The 17,261-nt window shown below is 53.2% G+C and overlaps 8 protein-coding genes across 8 annotated transcripts in view; 6 read left to right on the top strand and 2 right to left on the bottom strand.

The window, feature by feature from the left end:
- The first annotated feature begins 432 nt into the window (after positions 1-432).
- On the top strand, positions 433-3,686 carry M421DRAFT_187357 (TPR-like protein). Its single transcript, XM_033587958.1, has 2 exons — positions 433-3,624; positions 3,671-3,686. Exon 1 carries the CDS (start codon positions 622-624, stop codon positions 3,406-3,408), a length of 2,787 nt encoding a protein of 928 aa, XP_033447199.1. The 5' UTR covers positions 433-621; the 3' UTR covers positions 3,409-3,624; positions 3,671-3,686.
- M421DRAFT_187306 (uncharacterized protein) lies at positions 3,687-4,496 on the top strand. The gene has a single exon (XM_033587956.1). The coding sequence runs from the start codon at positions 3,918-3,920 to the stop codon at positions 4,410-4,412; it is 495 nt and encodes a 164-aa protein (XP_033447198.1). The 5' UTR covers positions 3,687-3,917; the 3' UTR covers positions 4,413-4,496.
- On the top strand, positions 4,497-5,689 carry M421DRAFT_187307 (trypsin-domain-containing protein). The gene is made up of 3 exons (XM_033587957.1): positions 4,497-4,846; positions 4,895-5,094; positions 5,142-5,689. The coding sequence occupies exons 1-3, from the start codon at positions 4,580-4,582 to the stop codon at positions 5,455-5,457; spliced, it is 783 nt and encodes a 260-aa protein (XP_033447197.1). The 5' UTR covers positions 4,497-4,579; the 3' UTR covers positions 5,458-5,689.
- Positions 5,690-8,740: 3,051 nt separating this feature from the next.
- Positions 8,741-9,202, bottom strand: M421DRAFT_66466 (uncharacterized protein; the record flags this gene model as incomplete). The annotated part of the gene is made up of 1 exon (XM_033596324.1): positions 8,741-9,202. A coding segment is annotated over one exon (462 nt), but the record flags the coding sequence as incomplete, so codon positions are not given.
- Positions 9,203-10,558: 1,356 nt separating this feature from the next.
- On the bottom strand, positions 10,559-11,221 carry M421DRAFT_6508 (uncharacterized protein; the record flags this gene model as incomplete). Its single annotated transcript, XM_033596216.1, has 2 exons — positions 10,559-11,058; positions 11,110-11,221. 2 exons carry the CDS (start codon positions 11,219-11,221, stop codon positions 10,559-10,561), a joined length of 612 nt encoding a protein of 203 aa, XP_033447195.1.
- A 660-nt stretch (positions 11,222-11,881) lies between these two features.
- M421DRAFT_6507 (uncharacterized protein) lies at positions 11,882-14,348 on the top strand (the record flags this gene model as incomplete). The annotated part of the gene is made up of 2 exons (XM_033596214.1): positions 11,882-12,145; positions 12,228-14,348. The coding sequence occupies 2 exons, from the start codon at positions 11,882-11,884 to the stop codon at positions 14,346-14,348; spliced, it is 2,385 nt and encodes a 794-aa protein (XP_033447194.1).
- A 695-nt stretch (positions 14,349-15,043) lies between these two features.
- M421DRAFT_41423 (uncharacterized protein) lies at positions 15,044-15,839 on the top strand (the record flags this gene model as incomplete). The annotated part of the gene is made up of 2 exons (XM_033590473.1): positions 15,044-15,554; positions 15,652-15,839. Coding segments are annotated over 2 exons (699 nt in total), but the record flags the coding sequence as incomplete, so codon positions are not given.
- Positions 15,840-16,483: 644 nt separating this feature from the next.
- Positions 16,484-17,261, top strand: part of M421DRAFT_422176 (uncharacterized protein) — a 1,003-nt gene continuing 225 nt past the window's right edge. Inside the window, exons 1-2 of the mRNA XM_033593079.1 lie at positions 16,484-16,961; positions 17,051-17,254. Of these exons, the coding sequence (XP_033447192.1) occupies positions 16,720-16,961; positions 17,051-17,189 (381 nt within the window). The 5' untranslated portion in view covers positions 16,484-16,719 and the 3' untranslated portion in view covers positions 17,190-17,254. The remainder of the gene's footprint in view (positions 16,962-17,050; positions 17,255-17,261) is intronic.

Here is a 17,261-nt window from a genome sequence, read left to right as displayed (position 1 = left end):
GTGACTCGGACTGAGCGTGCGCTGCGGCATTACAGCAGTTGTCTTTGCATATCCACTTGCTGCGACTCGCCCACCTTGCGGTAGATGGTGACGCAGACTCTTGCTCTGAGATACTTCACCTTTAAATAATGAAATTCTTTTCTTTTGAATGTGAGCTCGGCGTCGTGATGGTGTGTTGTGAGTTGTTGCATTGGCTGATGAGGTTATGAGGTTGATGACCTGTGCGAGTGTATGGTTTTCGTGGCTATGTGGCTTTTCTGTGTACACGGCTTCTATGGCTATAATTAAGGGGTTTGTGGGTATAACTATGGCTTTTCGGTATATGGCTTTTCGGGGTTTGGCTTTTCAGTGCATGAATTCTAGAGGTGTATAATGATCAGCAGGTCATGAAAATTACTGCTTCTGACTCGGAAATGTGTCATGTTCCGAGAGATGCTTGAAAGGGCGGCTGCAGATGTCATGCTGCCTGGTAGGGCTGAATTGTCAGGTTCCACTTGCTAGCACCTTCGTAATTAATGCCAACTAGTGTCGGCGCTAAATTGCAACATTCTCCACCGAGCATCTTGGAACAAAATTCGAGAACACCCCGCAACGACACCTCGCAATCGATAAGTAGCCAGAATGGGGGACGTTTTACTACAGTTCTTCCGCACAACATTGCCGGACGAGCTTGCCGCTGTTCTACATGACGTTCTCAGGGCGACAGAAACTGCCGACCTGCCCACGCTTAGTCAGCTCCTGGAGGTTCAGATTTTACTTGGACACCAGGACAATGATGCCACCAAGGGAGTCAAGAGGGAGAACTTCACAATCTGGAGCGACTACATCTTTCATCGACTTGGCTTGTTGTTCCCATTCAGGAGTGAAGAGAAGGACACGCCGATAAAGGAAACCTTGCAGTATCGTGTACATCTGCTCTGGGCGGTCGCAGTCGCATCACTGAATGCTTTTGTGCAATCAACCGTCACCGGACCACCGCTATCGTTCAAGCCGGCTGAACTTCTGTTCACCAAAGATGTATCCAGGGATTCCACTGCCGTTCGCAAGATTCAGCAAGACCTGATCGCCTCTTTGAGCTTGGACGGCATCGCAGCGTACAAGCTGACTCCAAATATCGAACTTCTTTGTCTCGCGGATACCATCTTGATCAATCCGGTGTTTCAGAAGTTCATTCCGCTGTCGGTGTGGGCGAGATTGAGGGTTAGCTTCACCTATCAGAGGCTGCTTAGTGAGCCGGCGCCGAGCTTGCAGACTACCATCTACGATGATCTGAAGGATGTTGAGAAGCTCGTCAAAGATGCTGGAGACGACGAAAAGATTCCGGATCTGCATTCAAATTTCCTGCTCGAGCGCGCGGCGGTACACACGCACCATGGCCTGGACAAGCAAGCAAAGGCTGACCTGGAACAAGCGACTGCTGAGCGCAAGTTTGAATTTGCCTTGACTGGTCTGATGGGAAAGAGGACGAAGTTTCAGCAGAAAGATACAAGCCAACTTCTTGTACTGGCCAAGAGCGCGGAGAAAGGCTCGAAAACCGCAGCTACGGAGGCGCCAGGACCGAAGGCTCTGGACCTGAATGACGACACACTCCATGAGACGATCCAGTTCACTGAGAAGGTTGCATCAATGGATATTAAGGAGGGGTCAAAGCTCCCGCCCAGCCTCGCCGAGCTGGATCCTGCGAGCCAGCCGCTTCTGGAGCCTCTAGATTCGGTCATCTTGCTTTCGCTGGCCGAGAGTATTAAGAACACCAATCCAGCTGATGGCATTACCAGAGAGCAGACAATGCCCTATGCTGAGCGCGTGCTTGAGGGCGGTAGCTCGAATTGGCAGATCTACACCCATGCCTTGCTGGTCCGCAGTAGGATGGAGGGCTACAAAACAAGGACAATGGAGCGCGGTCTTCTGCAACTCCAAGCGCTTGTCGATCAGGTCATTGCCGAGACGTCTGGTAAAGCGACCTCTGACGCAGAGACGGATGAGAAGGTCACAGCTTTCCTGCCTGGAGCGAAAGAGGGTGAATCAGCATCCGTGGAAGATCGACTACGCTACATATTTGCAGTCTGCTCGCCGTCGAGATGGGAGTTGGAGGCTGAACTTGCTGCGAGATGGGTGCACATTGGCGGTCTCAGATCCGCACTTGACATATACGAACGTCTGGAGATGTGGGCTGAAGCAGCGCTCTGCTACGCAGCAACAGAGAAAGAAGAAAAGGCTCGCAGGATGATCCGAAGGCAGCTTTTCCATGCGACGTCTGGAGACGATGTAATCGCAGATCTTGACTCGGAGACATGGGAGGGTGCTCCCCGCGATCCACCCCCTGCGGAGGCCCCTCGATTCTACTGCATCCTCGGTGATCTCGACAGCGACTTGTCCATGTATGAGAGGGCCTGGGAAGTCTCCGGTAAGCGCTACGCCCGCGCGCAACGCTCTCTCGGCCAACGTTACATCGTTCAGCGCGACTACGAAAAGGCCGCGGAAGCGTACCAGCTCGCCATCAAATGCAACGCGCTGAACCACCCCGCTTGGTTCGCGCTTGGCTGTGCCTACCTCGAGCTTCAAAAGTTCAAGAACGCCGTGGAAGCATTCAGCCGCTGCGTACAGCTGGATGAGCAAGACGCGGAGGCCTGGTCCAATCTCGCCGCATCGCTCCTCCACTTACGACCCAAGACGCGAACACCAGAAGAGGAGGCAGTAGAAGGCAAGGTAACGTCACACCCGCGTACAGACGCACTCAAGGCCTTCAAACGCGCCGCAGCACTAAAGCACGACAACTACCGCATCTGGTCCAACGTCCTGATGGTCGCCGCATCCACGAAGCCACCCAGCTACTCAGACATCGTCTCCGCACAACGCCGCATCTGCGAGATGCGCGGCTCCACAGACGGCGAGAAATGCGTGGACGACGAGATTCTCGATCTGCTGATCAAGCACCTGGTGCAATCAAAGCCTGACTCAGGCCTTGACCTGAGTGCGCCGGGTCTCCCTCGTCTCGTCAACGAGCTTGTCGAGAAGCACATCAAGCCGCTCATCACTTTCAGCCCTAAGCTTTGGGCGGTGCTCGCGACGCTGTACATGCACAGCGGTCGCCCCACCTCGGCACTCGAATGCCACGAGAAGGCGTGGCGCGCAGTCATGTCACAGCCGAAGTGGGAAGATCAGGATGAGAAGGTGTGGACTGCGGTTGCGCAGCAGACCATTGACCTTGTGGACGCGTACGAAACGCTTGGCCCAAGGGAAAGGACTGAAGGCTTGGCTGCCGGAAGCGGAGAGCTGGTTGCGAAGGACTGGAAGTTCAAGGCGAGAAGCGCGATTAGGAGTGTGATGGGTAAGGGGAAGGAGGCGTGGGAGGATAGTAAGGGTTGGGAGTCGTTGACAGAGAGGATGGAGGAGCTGAAGAGCGCATAAAGAGATACCAAAGCATTTGCATTTCGATATCATGCACTCAATCGATCGCAACATCCAGATCAGTGTCAACACGGAGCGGGAGTGGAAGAAGAAAGGCCCCAAGCTGGTTAAGTACGAGCACTGGGGGACAGAGCCGAACTGGGAGAAAAATGTGATAATGGGCAAGATGACGCAAAGTCGCACTGAATGTGGACTTGGTGTGTTTCAGGCACTCATGTGAGCACCTCCCTTTCCCAGCAGCGTTCACCCACTAATACGACAGTGTCAAAGCATACATTGCGACGTCTCCAGGGGCTCCGAGGCCATTGGTGCACGCGAATCGGCAATTTCACGAGGTCGCTTGGCGTTCATACAAACTTCTTGTCTGGGACTAGTACGCGCGGCTTCGCCATCATGTCAAACGTTACGGGAGGCCCCGCCATGGAACTGCACCCCGAGAATGGCTTGACTGCGATATTACGCGGTCCCTATCGATATGCCAAGCTCCGCGGTGGACCACCCATGCACTGATGAGTTCAGCGCTGGGTGAGATAGATGCGCGACGCTACCAGGTTCGGCAAGCGTACATCGGAGAATACGAGAGCCTCGTCGTGCACCTTAGTACCCTGGTCATCCCGGCTGATCCAGCTTTAAACGATTGCCGTTTGAGCAACTTATTGTCGGTACAGCTTTCGCAGGGATCAAATCAAATGCTGCTTTCAGTTTCGGCATGGGCAGTTTTGATGTTTGGTAACGTAGCAACCCATCAAACTCCAGTCTTGCCCCGCTTGTGCCATTCGACGACGCCTTTACGACCCGACGCAAGCTACAAACTACCTCAACGGAGGTGGATTCAAGACGGTACCTTCCCGTCTCGCCAAGCAGCGGTACTTCTGCGGATCTATGCTTTAGCAGATCCTTTCCGTAGTCTGCAAGTCAAACAACCACACGACTCCACCAAGCCTTGGTGGTCCCCAACTGGAAGGACATCCTGCCAGGAGAATGGTCGAACATCGTATTGTTAATATGGACGAGATTGGAAGGTCACGGTAACCGCTACCACTTGTATCCAAGCTGTCATACAGAATATAAGTACGACAGACTGTCACCGGCTTAGAGCATCAGCACTCGCAACTCTTCAGTCCGACCAGCCTCCAGTCTACATTCAGCGAGTTCAGCCCATATAACCACCATGAGCGCCAGATCCTTCATCGTCGGTCTTGCCGCCCTCTCCATCGTCTCTGCCGCGCCTGTCGCTCAATGGGACGAGACCGATACTGCCGACATCGTTGGTGGCGTTCCTGCCGTAGCTGGCGACTTTCCATTCATCATCAGCCTGCAGAAGAATGGTGCCCACTTCTGCGGTGGCTCTCTCCTGGATTCAACTACTGTTCTGACTGCCGCTCATTGCGCTGATGGCCAAACCACCACCGGTCTCACTATTCGCGCTGGCTCACTGGTAGGTCCTTCACTGACATCTGCATGTAAGTACTTAACGCTTTGCTAGAACCGCAATTCCGGTGGCGTTACATCTTCAGTGGCTTCGCTCCATGTCCACCCCGAATACAACGCCGACACTGTCGATAAGGATGTTGCGATTCTGAAGCTCCGCACTGCCATTCCCGAGAGCTCTACCATCAAATACGCCATTCTGGCTGCCTCAGGTTCCGACCCTGCCGTCAACACAGTAGCTAGGACCGCTGGCTGGTACGTACCCAGTTCATCTTCCCACCACCACAGCTAACGTCTCGCAGGGGTGCAACCCAGAACTCTGCGGAATCAACCGTCAACCTTCGCAAGGTCGACGTTCCTATCGTTAGCCGCGCTCAGTGCATCGCCGATTACCTCTTGGACACGCCACCCAAGGACGTCACCACAAACATGTTCTGTGCCGGTCTCGATGCTGGCGGCAAGGACTCCTGCCAGGGTGACTCCGGTGGTCCTATCGTTGACGCTAGCACTGGCACCCTGATCGGTGCTGTCAGCTGGGGTACTGGATGTGCACTTGCTGCTTTTCCTGGTGTGTATGCTCGCATTGGTGCTCTTAGAAGCTTCATCGATCAGTTCTGAGTGTGCGATTCGTTTGGATTCTATGCTCCGGTTTTATTGCGCCGGGGCTGAAAAGAGCTTTAGCTGGCTTTCTATCTATTGTGCTTTACCGCAGAGACGAATAGAGTGAACTTTTACTTTTCTCACAATGTACGCATTTAGTATATGTGAGCTTCTGAAGTGTGTTGAAGGTGATCAAGATTCGTGCTGAAGCTTCCCACTCAAGAACTCGAGGCCGCTGTCATTATTGAATGCATCGCAGTAGATTGCTTCTTCCAATGAACTGGCGTAAACGATGTCGTTGGTATTGAAATATGAGACACTGGTAACTCAGGGAGACATGTCCGTAATCTGAACATTTTCAGATGTTTCAAAGAAGGGAGAAAAACTGCATCGGAGTTATTATTCATTGTTTTGGAATAATGTATTTGAATGTGTCGCTGTGAAAAGGGAGCAAAAGAAAGCCAGTTCAGATTTTGTTTTGTAACTGCGTGAGCAGTGTCGGTCCGAGACTGTGATCAACAATTGTATTGCTATCTGTTGTCGTATTGTGTGTTGTCGTGTTGTGTGTTCTTGTGTTGTGTGTTGTCGTGTTACACAAGCTCTCAGCTCTCAGGTAAGTGCACTTGCCCACCGGGCAGTGCCTGCTACAACAGGATATCATGTGACCTGAGCCACGTGGTTACATGTTTTTAGAGGGGGCTCAATAGTGGCTATAACATATTCGACAACATCAGAAAGCGAAATAAGCGCTCGTCAGATTGCGTTTCAAACTACGGGGACTGTGCCATTTCTCTTTCTGTTTGAGCCATTTCGAACCGGACAGAACGATGACATCATTCATACCGCCCCGTCTTCTGGTTGGAAGATTAGGACTACAGGGACATGAAGCTGTGAGCCAATCCTGTTGACGACCAAAGCAAACTTTCAAGTAGGTCTGAAGAGTGGGGTTGGACTGCTAAAGAGAGGTGTCATAGTCTAAGGCAGTGGCTCGTTCTTGTCGCGTCTACTGCCGATATAGATTTGACTGTCTCTAAACCCATGAACGCTGCAACGCACCTTAATTGTTGTTACGTAAGAAACTGTTGCGGCAGACATAGCCGCTGTATAGTCGATGGAAACTGTGCTGAGTTGCTTGCTAGCTAGGAGCCGACCATATACACATGCTCTGAGACGTGCTAGTCCAAGGTAGTCAACAGAGGTGACGATCAAGGCCTGTCGGACCGACTTGCACCGCAACAGAAACCGCTCTAAGACATATGGAAAATTCAAGGATACGCTTTGAACACTCGAAAAGGCATATCAGTCTCTAATGTTCCCCTCGAACGCGGCAACATTGCAAGGAGCCCGTAATTCTTTCTATCGATCTGCAGAACCCAGTGGGTTGGAGAGATAGCAGCTGCAAAGCGTCTTTAAATTCTGTGTGCAGCTCAATCCGAAGGAATAAGGGCATGAGAGGATCGTGGTTTAATTTCTATTGCTCAACCAACAGGAGAGCATACGTTGCCAGAGCATCTTTGTTTTAGCAAATATTCGAAGTCGCACATGTACACGCTGCTGAGTGATTTCGGATGAAGGAAATAGAGCAGGAGCTACAGACAGAATTCAGGTACTTTTGATTCTCTTTCGACTTTCAACGTAATACAAACCCCAGAGATGACGTTCTGAGGTTATATGTACCCGCAACAGCTCAACTAAGCCCACTAGTTCCGCGTTAAAAGATCCCACAATTGAGCAGCAGGAGCGTGGCCATAGATAATCTCGGTAAACCCCTTGGAGTCAGGTAGCAGCTCAGCTTAAGGATCAATTCGATGACCAGGTTGGGGCGAAAAGCTGACATTTATTCTGGCGAAAGGCATTTGAAAACACAGAGGCTTTCACATAAACTGGCGGCAACAATTTCCTAGGATCATACAGAGTCACAAACATTGTTCCCCTGATCGAGGAATTTGACGGGCACACCAGGCGACTGAAAGACTTACACATGCGTGCAATTGCCCTTGAAGACAGAGGAATGTGTGCTGAATTCAATGGAAAGTGCAAGGAAAGCATTTGCCACTGAAATTTTTGAGACCTGAATGCGAGCATAGTCTCCCATTCGACAGTTCGACAGTGACAAAAAAGAGATTTTGAGCCCGGGAGCACATGCGTAGCCATCCATATTATCTTCCACGCTCAATCTCGTGCAAGCGCGTTATACCCTAATAAATATGACACCACAGGACAAAGATATACCGCATCAGTCCACAGCTTCTCAAGCAGAAGACATTACTCAAACTGTGAACGCTTTGGAGAGACTTTGACAAAAGTGAGGTAGCAAAAGCGCTTGCCGCTCAAGCAGATGTCGTCTTGAAGCTCGTTTAGCCGGGAGAATACATCGACTGATGTGTGAAACTTTTGAGAGGTAGAAGAGCTGGACATGCGATAGAGTCGCAGCGCATCGAAAAGAAGCTGAGCCGCACATCACGTGTGAAGCTCTTGGCTTTGAAGGAAGAGAAGGAAAAAATTATAGATACAGCGGAGTGAGGTCTTGGGACATAGTTAGCGGAGTGGATGATGAAGAAGTGTCCATGGCCGCCCGAGGGCTTCTGGTATACCTGCGCTAAGCCCGCCAATATGGAGATCGCCCAATCAGGATAGGATATATCACGTGAATACGACGTTCTGATACATGCGAGAATGGTATCAAGGCATTTCAACTTCCGCTGTACTAATGTGCATGATATTCACCTGAAAGAATTTCTGGTTACTGTTCGGGCCAACCCAACGGCGCACTGTCTTCTTGGTATCGACCATGACGTCCTTGCTGCGGAGGCTGCCTTGTCGAACCTGCCGATGATACATAGTGATTGCTTGCTTGTGCCATCGATATTGCGTATGTCCTCGCTGTGGGGCTCTGAGGCTGTTGTTGTGCTGGGAACGCATGGGTGTGGAACTGCATAGGCGGGGCAATAGGGTATTGCAAGGATTGTTGCATGTCCACTGCCGCATGAGTATAGCTCCAGTCATCCTCGTTGCTTAGAAGTACTTGAATTGGATAGAACGAGGGATGCGTAGAAGAACCAGGGTAGCCTGCAGCCAGGAGCTCGTTCGGGTCGCGGATTTCGGACCATGTGGGCATCATACCATGATCGCTTGCGTATAAATACTGAGCTCCTTCGTATGACGTTTGTGTGAGATTGTACAAAGGCGGTGCTGAAGTAGATCCGAACAATAACGGCGTGTCAGGATCGGATGAAGAGCCTTCAACACTGTCGTCGTATGGTATTGTCTGTGTAGCATTCCTTCGCGCCAGAACTGCATAACGATTCTTGGCGCAATTCTTCGACCGGTGAGGCAGGTATTGCTCCTGTATGTCCTTCCAATGTCGACCAAGGCGCTCAACAGCCGCAAGCAGGTCATCGTCCTCGTTCTTGCGCCACTCGCTACGGTCAAGGCGGGGATCGAGAGACTGCTGCCACCGTTTCGCGCACTGATCAGCACTCCGTGTATCAACGCAAGTAGCCACCTTTGTCCACTGCGATGCATAGAGGTGGACACCATGGGTCAGCGACTGATCTTCCGATTTTGACCATTGGCCCTTTCTCAAGCCTTCAGCGACTGAGTTGTGCCATCTCTTGCGACAGTCTTTGTTTGACCGTCCTGGAAGGGCGGAGGCAACTTGGCACCAGTCCCTACCGACGCCTTGTGCTTGTTGAGTATCGACTTGATCTCGTAGAATTTGGTCTTCAGCCGATGTCCATCGTCGAAGCTGCCGGTCAGCCATGATTTTGGAGGCTGCGAAGGGTCTGTGAAGTATCAGAACAGTTTGGGGTTATGTAGATGAAGCAGTGGTCTCGGAAATTCCTGACGATCAACGAATAGCACATATGAAGAATGTGTGGAGGATGAAGTCGTTCAGAGTGATCAGCTGGAGTACCCGCGGGAGAACTGTTCTATGAAGCAGTCGACATGGTATGGAGAAATCTGGAATTGTGATCCAGATGTTCCATGATGGACGATGTAAGTCGACCATTCCGAGGCCGCGAGGCCCGCCGGTGAAGCGTCATGTACGTCGTAGAAGGTCGATCGCCAATACAGAATATGCATCATCCTTGTTTGAAGCAGTTATCGTGGAAACTTCCGATTGCGATTGGATATCACGGTGGTGCGTTACAACAAGCATATGCGGTCTTGGCTTGTGGACCGACTCGCGGCTCTAGATCTTGGCCCGATAGCGCTGCAAGTGAACGTTGATTGTATGAGGAGACCTGCGTAAAACTCTGACCGGTACAATACACCGTAAGGCTGGAGGCGGTATGTGCAGGAAGCGTAGTCAGCTGATTGTACCACAAGGATAATCGTCGAGACAGGGCTGATGGGACGTCGTAGATATCGGCAGCGCTTCAACAAATAACTTGCTGGCGTTTGTTTGCTCGCTGGCAAGGCTGAAATTTGTTTGCACGCGAGGAAGGTCGGTGTAGACGAAGGCTGTGCAACTTAATCAGAGCGTCGCACGTAAGCAGTGACATAGGTGTGCAAAATCAGCGAACGAACGGGACGCCATTTTCTGAAAGACAAAGCAGTCTGTTCCTTGTAATTCGTGTGATGGTAGGGTATGACCGTAGTATTGGGACAATGAGAGCCGAGTAAGCTCGCCAAGTGTAATCATGTTTGGCAGGAGCGATTGACAAAGTCTTTCGCTGCAGGTACGAAAGACGGAGCTGGGGTGCGAAATGTTGTCTCGTTGTCGAACCCAGATTGATTGCTACGATTATGGCTGGATCTTCGACAGTGCGCCAGTGTATCGAGGACGCACATTAATGCAAAGTATGCATGTGATGTCAAGCAACAAAACAGGACGGCAGGAGCTACCGACTCGAGCGACAAAGCGGTGACGGCTGTGCCACCATGCTCGCACACCACATTTGGGTCCATTAATGCGTGCATTTCAGGACTCTGCCAGTTATTGCATGTCAAGGGAGCGTGGAGGCGTACACAAGACTGTGCCGGTCTCAAATGGCGGGGAGCGGCGCGCCTAGCTCAAGTGCTACCATGCACGCAGAGTGTGTCGGCGATGCGCGCAGTGTCCGACCGCTTCTCGATGCTGTTTGGCGCGCTTCGTGGCGATCTGAAATCAATCTCAAGATTTGCCCATGAGCCTCTGCGCCTTCTCCAGCAGGACCTTGCTCTCCCGCCCAAGCTTCCTCTGCCCGTTGGGGCCTCCTCTGGCCTTCGCCATGGCTTTTCTGAAGCGCTCACGCTCAGCAACTTTCTTTGTGCGCTCGCTATCTGCTTCCTCTTGTGCCTTCTGCCGTGCTTCTGCTTGCTCCTTCTTCTTGCGTGCAATCTCAGCCTCTTTCTGGAACGGATCTGCCCGTTGCCGCCTCTGCCGTCGATCGAAGGACGATACTGGAATCTCCTTCTCGGGCTCTTCGAGCATCTTCACGCGGTCGGGGTGGGGTTCGAGTGTGGGTTCTAGTACGGGTTCGGGAGACGCGTCATTGTCGACATTGGCCTCTGCTTCGCGCTCGTATACAGATTTGCGCGGCGCACCTTCTGAATCCTCCTCCTGAGCCTTCAGCTTGGCATACTGCTTCTTGAGCTTCACCTTGTAAATAATGTTCTCCTTGATCTTCTTCACTGCAAAATTGTCAATAATACAAATGTGAGCAGCAGAGTACAAAACTATACCTTTGCGCCTATGCGTGCCGTCGGGCAGATTAGCAGGACCAATCTGGAACCCTTTCTTCTGCTTCTTCACAGGTCCAGTCGACTCGCCGTCATGTGCTCGTTTCTCCGCCATGTTCACAGGTTTTCGTGCCTCGGTGTTTTCTTGCATGCGTCCACACACTGGAGAGGAAAGCGTGATCGTAACTTTTCCAGGCTTGGCACTGTAATCGATAAGGCAGGAGCCGAGGACCACCGATCAGTTTGCCCGCGGACAGAGCGCCCGCTTTGTGCGCCTCGATAGCTGAGCGTTATCGCGGGAGCCTCCAGGTCTTTGCAAGAAATGCTGAGGCCGTTTCTCGTCGTGTGACTTTCCCGCAGCAGCCAGACCCACGGCAAAACCCGGTCTGGCCGCAGCTCCGCTTCTCTATCAGCGGGCGATAAGACTCATCGAAGCAGCCGACCCTGCCTTTGTGTCCGGCATCACAGCGCGTCATCCGTCAAGACCCTGCCGCCATCACCTCCGCACCTTGCCCCCGACAGCTCGTCTTGAAGTTTGTTCGGCGCGTGCACGGTGAGGCGGCCACCGGAGCCAACGCATCCCTTGACTTGAATTGAGATTTCCTTCTTGTGTCATTCGCCGGGCCAGCAGGTGCTCCAACCGCTTGATCCTGCCCTGCCATCTCAGTGCTCCACGCTCTCGTCACGCTTGTCACACCCTCACTACCTCACCACTACATTGAACCTTTGTCAAATACTGTACCTATGTTGTCTTCGGCCATAAGTCGTTTCAAATATGCCGATATTTCATGATCCTCATGACAGTCCGCCCTGGCGGACTGCGTCCCTTCAGACATCGACAGATGAGCTTCCCAAAGAACCGACAAATTCCAGCGAGGACGCCTCGTCGTTAGGTAGCTTGTCTCTAGAGAGTATACTGGGTTCCAGTGCGACACACGAGCCTGTCAGCCAGGAGGCTCGACCGACCTCGCGAGACCGTAACGGACTTATCGAAAGGATCAAGCGAGTGAAGAGCCCTCTGTGGCAGTTCCGCCAGGATGTGAGTTGTCTTTTCGTGATTCCGGAAATGCCGCATTCAGGGATTCCGTTCGAAGCTTTGGAGCTGACATATGTGATCCCAGATTAGCAACCACACCGACCGTAGCCTGCAGTGCTCACGACCACCCTCTCGAGATCGGCCAAAGACGCCTACGTCACCTTCCAAGGATCTTCACGAATCACGCACATCCGCTCCTGACCAGATCTTCGACCAAGCATCAGCAGGGCTGGAGATTGCACGACCTCGCTCGGCCCTACACTCTGGAGACTTCCGGGAGCGTGAAGGTGGCGCAGAGGCAAATGATTCATCTTCTTCTACCTTCCTGGCCACCTCGCCAAGCGTCCCGTGGAACCGATCATTCCCTGCTGCTGCAGTGTCACCATCCCGGAACGCTGCGCTGTACGCGTTTAATGATGCCCTCAACTACGATGTATCGCGCGCTCGAGCAATCTCACAGTCGCCCTCGGCCTCGTTCACGTTCCTGCCCCCAACCAGCCCGTTGGTACAGCAGATCAACAACACGGATCTTGACACCAGCTCGCGACCGAGCTCTAGAAGAGGCTCAAGAAGTCCGGAGCGTAGCAGCCGGCGGCATACCTTTTCTCCGGACTGTTTCGAACAATATCAGACAACACAAACGGCAAGGTCTGCAGCCGGTACTCCTGCAGCCAGACGTCTGCGACGTGGACGAACCGTTGCCTACCAAGCACATCAACCTAGGCGATCGGTCACATCTCTTAGCCAGTTCGAACCGCACTCTAGCCCGCAAACACCATTTGCCGCTCGCAGGCCCTCCATCTCGGATGTCTCGCCCTTACAACATGCACCCATGGTAGGCTCGTATGAGGAATCGATACTTCGTGGTCGAATGTCAACGACACCATCGCGACCCTTGGACTTCGTCGCTAAGATCGGCGTACTCGGCAGGGGGCAATGTAAATCCAGCCTCAAATGTCCTCCACATGTCACGGTTCCCTTTCCAGCTGTATTTTACAGCTACAATACAGGAAATGGCAAGATCTCTGACAATGAGCCAAGTCCTTACGTTGGTCTTATCGACCTTGAGCATTCTCTGGCCCCGCCTGTCGAAGTCCATGATAACAGTAAGCGCAAAAGGCGAGCGGCTGCTCAGACTGCTGATCAAGAGAGTCTCGACTTCCGGCTGCGATTGGACGATGAGCACGCTGGAGAGAATGGGACTGCGGAGTTGCGGCGCAAAGAAAAGAGAAAACGAAGGTCGACCTCACCCAAGGCCCCGCCAGGTGGCTGCTACCGTATCCCAGCGGAAGGCCAGCTTCAAATTGTACTCAAGAATCCTAACAGGACTGCGGTGAAACTGTTCCTTGTGCCATATGATATTTCAGATATGGAGCCTGGTCAAAAGACATTCATACGCCAGCGTAGCTACTCGGCCGGACCTATCATCGACATGCCCCTGTCATCGCGTAAGAATTTGGGGACAGACCGTCCTGAAGCTGCACTGAGCAATTCAGATGATCCAAGAGATCGCCCGATACTGCGATACCTAGTGCACCTGCACATCTGCTGCACTGGAAAGGGCCGCTACTACTTGTACAAGAGCGTTCGCGTGGTCTTTGCGAATCGAGTACCTGACGGGAAGGAGAAACTGCGCAACGAGATCCAGCAGCCTGAGCCGAAGTACAGCACCTATAAATCATCTCGCGAATCGACGATCGCGCTGCCACCGAATGCCTTGACTATCGCTGAGAGAGCTTGCAGACGCCAGAGTGCCGCTTGGCCGCTTTCTAGCTCACAGCAAATATACGATCAGATGGATGGTCTGGCACAAAATCCTGAGCTACCTCCGCCTGCCGTACGTTTCACTGGGGGCTCGCGAATTACATCAACACCGGGCGACTATGGCTCAAGCATTCCCCTTATACAGCCTATACCCTTCAACCTTACACGCTTGGCCTCGATCGAGTCGCGTCCGGTATCGCGCGAGCAAATGGACATCGATACAAAGAAACCCTTCAGATCGCCGATCGCATCGCCCCCGCCTGGTTTCGGACATACGACTATCCACCAGGAGGCGACCTTCCAGAAGCTCAACAGAGGCGATGTTGGCTATGGAGGCAACGCCTTCTCTCCTCTGGGCAGCCCGGCTTCGCCGCCGGCTGCTGGTCTGCTGGCACAGCGTCTGCGCAGTCTCGAGGTGCAGCCTGACGATGACGCGAGCTGATCGCATGCTGCTCCCTCCCCTCCGTCTATATCCTTCATCCCACGCAACCATGGCATTTGCATCTTGCATATCGAGCATTTCATACCCTCGCCACTGCCTCTTCTTATCTTATCTTATCTGCGATTAGCGTTGCACGAATCGGACCGCCTGTCATGGGTAGAGTAGGCGTTCTTTGTTGTTTTTGTTGTATATAGGTTTGGATACTTCTCACTCAACATGACCTGTTGTTCCAGCCTTGTGTTACCAGGTGACTTTTCTAGCAGTCATTCGCAAAAGTGGCAAGAGCCATGTGGCGCGTCCCTTGCGTTACAGCCATCACGAACATCATGAGCGACTCTTCACATGAGTACCTTGCGAGCCTCGGGACAATCACCAGCGGTGAGTGTGCACACATCGCTGCATAACTTGTGCACACCACTCGAGCTAGACCGCGAAGCTTTCACCCGCTAGCACGGGAACTACCCACTAGTCCCTACGCTACGTCCCTAGCGGCTTCCTCCTCTCAGCTTCAAGATCTTCGAATCGCGCAATCTTGATCGCCGCTCAAACCTCAGTTCTCTGACCGTCGCAGCCTGAGCCTTGGTGTGGAGTTACACATGCCTACCATGACCAACGAGCGCACTCCGCTGCTCGGCGGGAATCCCCTGCCCTTTCTCAACTCGGACTTCATTGGCAACGGCAGCAGCCACAAACGCGACATCCACCAGGAATTCTGCCTGCTCGTCGGTGTTCCGCCCTCCAATGGGCCGAAGAACGCACCAAAGCCCGCAGGCTTCAGCAGGTCGCTGTACGGCCGCGCAACACACAAACGCAACACCCAAAACGCAACATATCTCTTCACGGCCGCGCTCTCAAACACGCTCCTATTGACCCAGGTTGTGCTCGGCGCAGCTCTCACAGCGCTAGGCGCATCCGAGTCTTCGCACATTCTCATCACCGTCTTCGGCGCACTGAACACTATTATCGCTGGCCTGGTGGCGTATTTGAAGAGCAGGGGTCAGCCTATGCGGGCAAGAATGTTCAGAGATGATCTTGATCGCGTCGTGGATGAGATGGAGAACAGCGAGGTCATGTGGTTGGGGATCCAGCAGGGGGTGCATGGGTATGATGAGATTGCCATCGATGACAGTGTGAGCGTGAGAAGTGAAGTGGCAAGGCTAACGAGGCTGTTGGACAAGGCTGTTAGGAGCAACACCATGAACGACCGTAAGTTTTCTTTTCATAGTCTCTTCAACATACAATCCTCGTTTCCTGCATCATGATCCAAGAATATCACATGTTGAGACATACTAATCGCTCGTAGCGGACATGTACATGAACGCCGTCGGCGAGGGCGCCAACGCCGCCCTGCGCGCGCGCCCACCGCAGCCTCAAATCATCACAGCTCCAGAATCCTCTCCGAGCGCCACCAGCAACGCTTCTGCGCCTGCGAACAGCGCTGCGCCACCAGCAGCAGCAGACCCGGACGCGAGCCCTGCGACAGCGCTGCCAAAGCAGAAGAGCCAGCCCTCGAGTCCCCCGCCAGAGCTGGCGGATGAGCCTGTTAAATCCGTTGAACCTGCAACATCTGCTGCTCCTTCAAAAACTGCTGAACCTGTTTTTTCCACTGAACCTGCGTTGTCCACTGAACCCGCAAAGGAGCCTGCGCCTGCGCCTGCACCTACCCCGGCCCCTGCACTCTCGCCCATTGTCGTTGTCGGGGAACCACCAAAGGGCACAGCCGCTCAGCCAGGCGGAGAAGATCTCGAAGCTGTCGTTGCGGACGGAAGCGGCGCAAGTTCGAGTGACGATGGACTAGTCAAGAGGGGAGAAGAGAATGTAGATGGGTTGTGACGACAGGACTGTGAGCAGGTGATGATATTTTGTGGCGTTCAAGCGATGACTCTTATTGTAGATATGTTGACGCGTAATGAAGACTTGCGGTACTCTCGCGGGCTGGGTGGGCGCAATCCACATCGTCAACCAGGCAGACTAGCTTACCGAGTCAGCTCGCTTTGACCTCATGTACAGAAAATCTCGCTTCTCTGTAGACGATTACTCCAAGTATTCTCACGTTGACTCTGCATTGCAGGCAGAGAGCTTCATACAATCTCTCCCTCAGGCGGCGCAGGGTCACACAGGAACCCCATGGCATCCCGTCTTCCAGCCAAGCAAGGGCTGCGGCGCACGCGAGGGTAGCTCTTCAAGACGGCCTTCACTTGCACCCCCGCCACCGTTTGTCAGCGCGCCACACTCAGACGCACCATCGGATATATGAACACTTCTCACCCCGCCCAGCACCACTTCCACCTCACAAGCCCTCATCCACCTCACAAGCCCTCATCCACCTCACAAGCCCTCATCCACACCACCCAACCCACCCACAGCCACAATGCACCTCACAGTCCTAACCATCCTCAGCCTCAGCGCCCTCGCGAGCGCACGCCCCACAGCCGCTGTGCTCGCCAGCGACGCCCGCGCAGCAACCATCTTCAAGTCCGCCAACACCAAGGGCGAATCGACGTTCATCCCCGCGAACAACTACTGCACCAACATCTCCGTCGTACCCGGCGGTTTCGACGGGAAGATCAAGAGCGTGAGCGTTGAGAAAGATCGGAAGTGTGATTTCTACCAGTAAGTTCTGAGTTCCCAGCGCTTTTACACGTGGAAATGACAGCAGGTCGCCTGCGTTGGGGAGAGAGAAGTGTGCTAACAAAAGGCAGGGAGGAGGGCTGTGGCGTCAATGATTTCACCGGTGGGGGCGCGGTGCTGGAGGTTGGCTCTAGGAAGTATAAGGATGTGCGGCGGAGGTTGGGGCGCTGGGAGGGCAGGATTGCGAGTGTGTACTGTCAGAAGCTGTGAGTGTGCACTGTCAGAAGCTGTGAGTGCGTACTGTCAGAAGCTGTGAGTGCGTACTGTCAGAAGCTGTGAGTG

The sequence above is a fragment of the Didymella exigua genome, assembly GCF_010094145.1.
Source record: "Didymella exigua CBS 183.55 unplaced genomic scaffold M421scaffold_19, whole genome shotgun sequence".
NCBI classification, from domain to species: Eukaryota; Fungi; Ascomycota; class Dothideomycetes; order Pleosporales; family Didymellaceae; genus Didymella; species Didymella exigua.
Note: the sequence above shows the minus strand (reverse complement) of the source record. Positions and strands in the feature narration are given on the sequence as shown.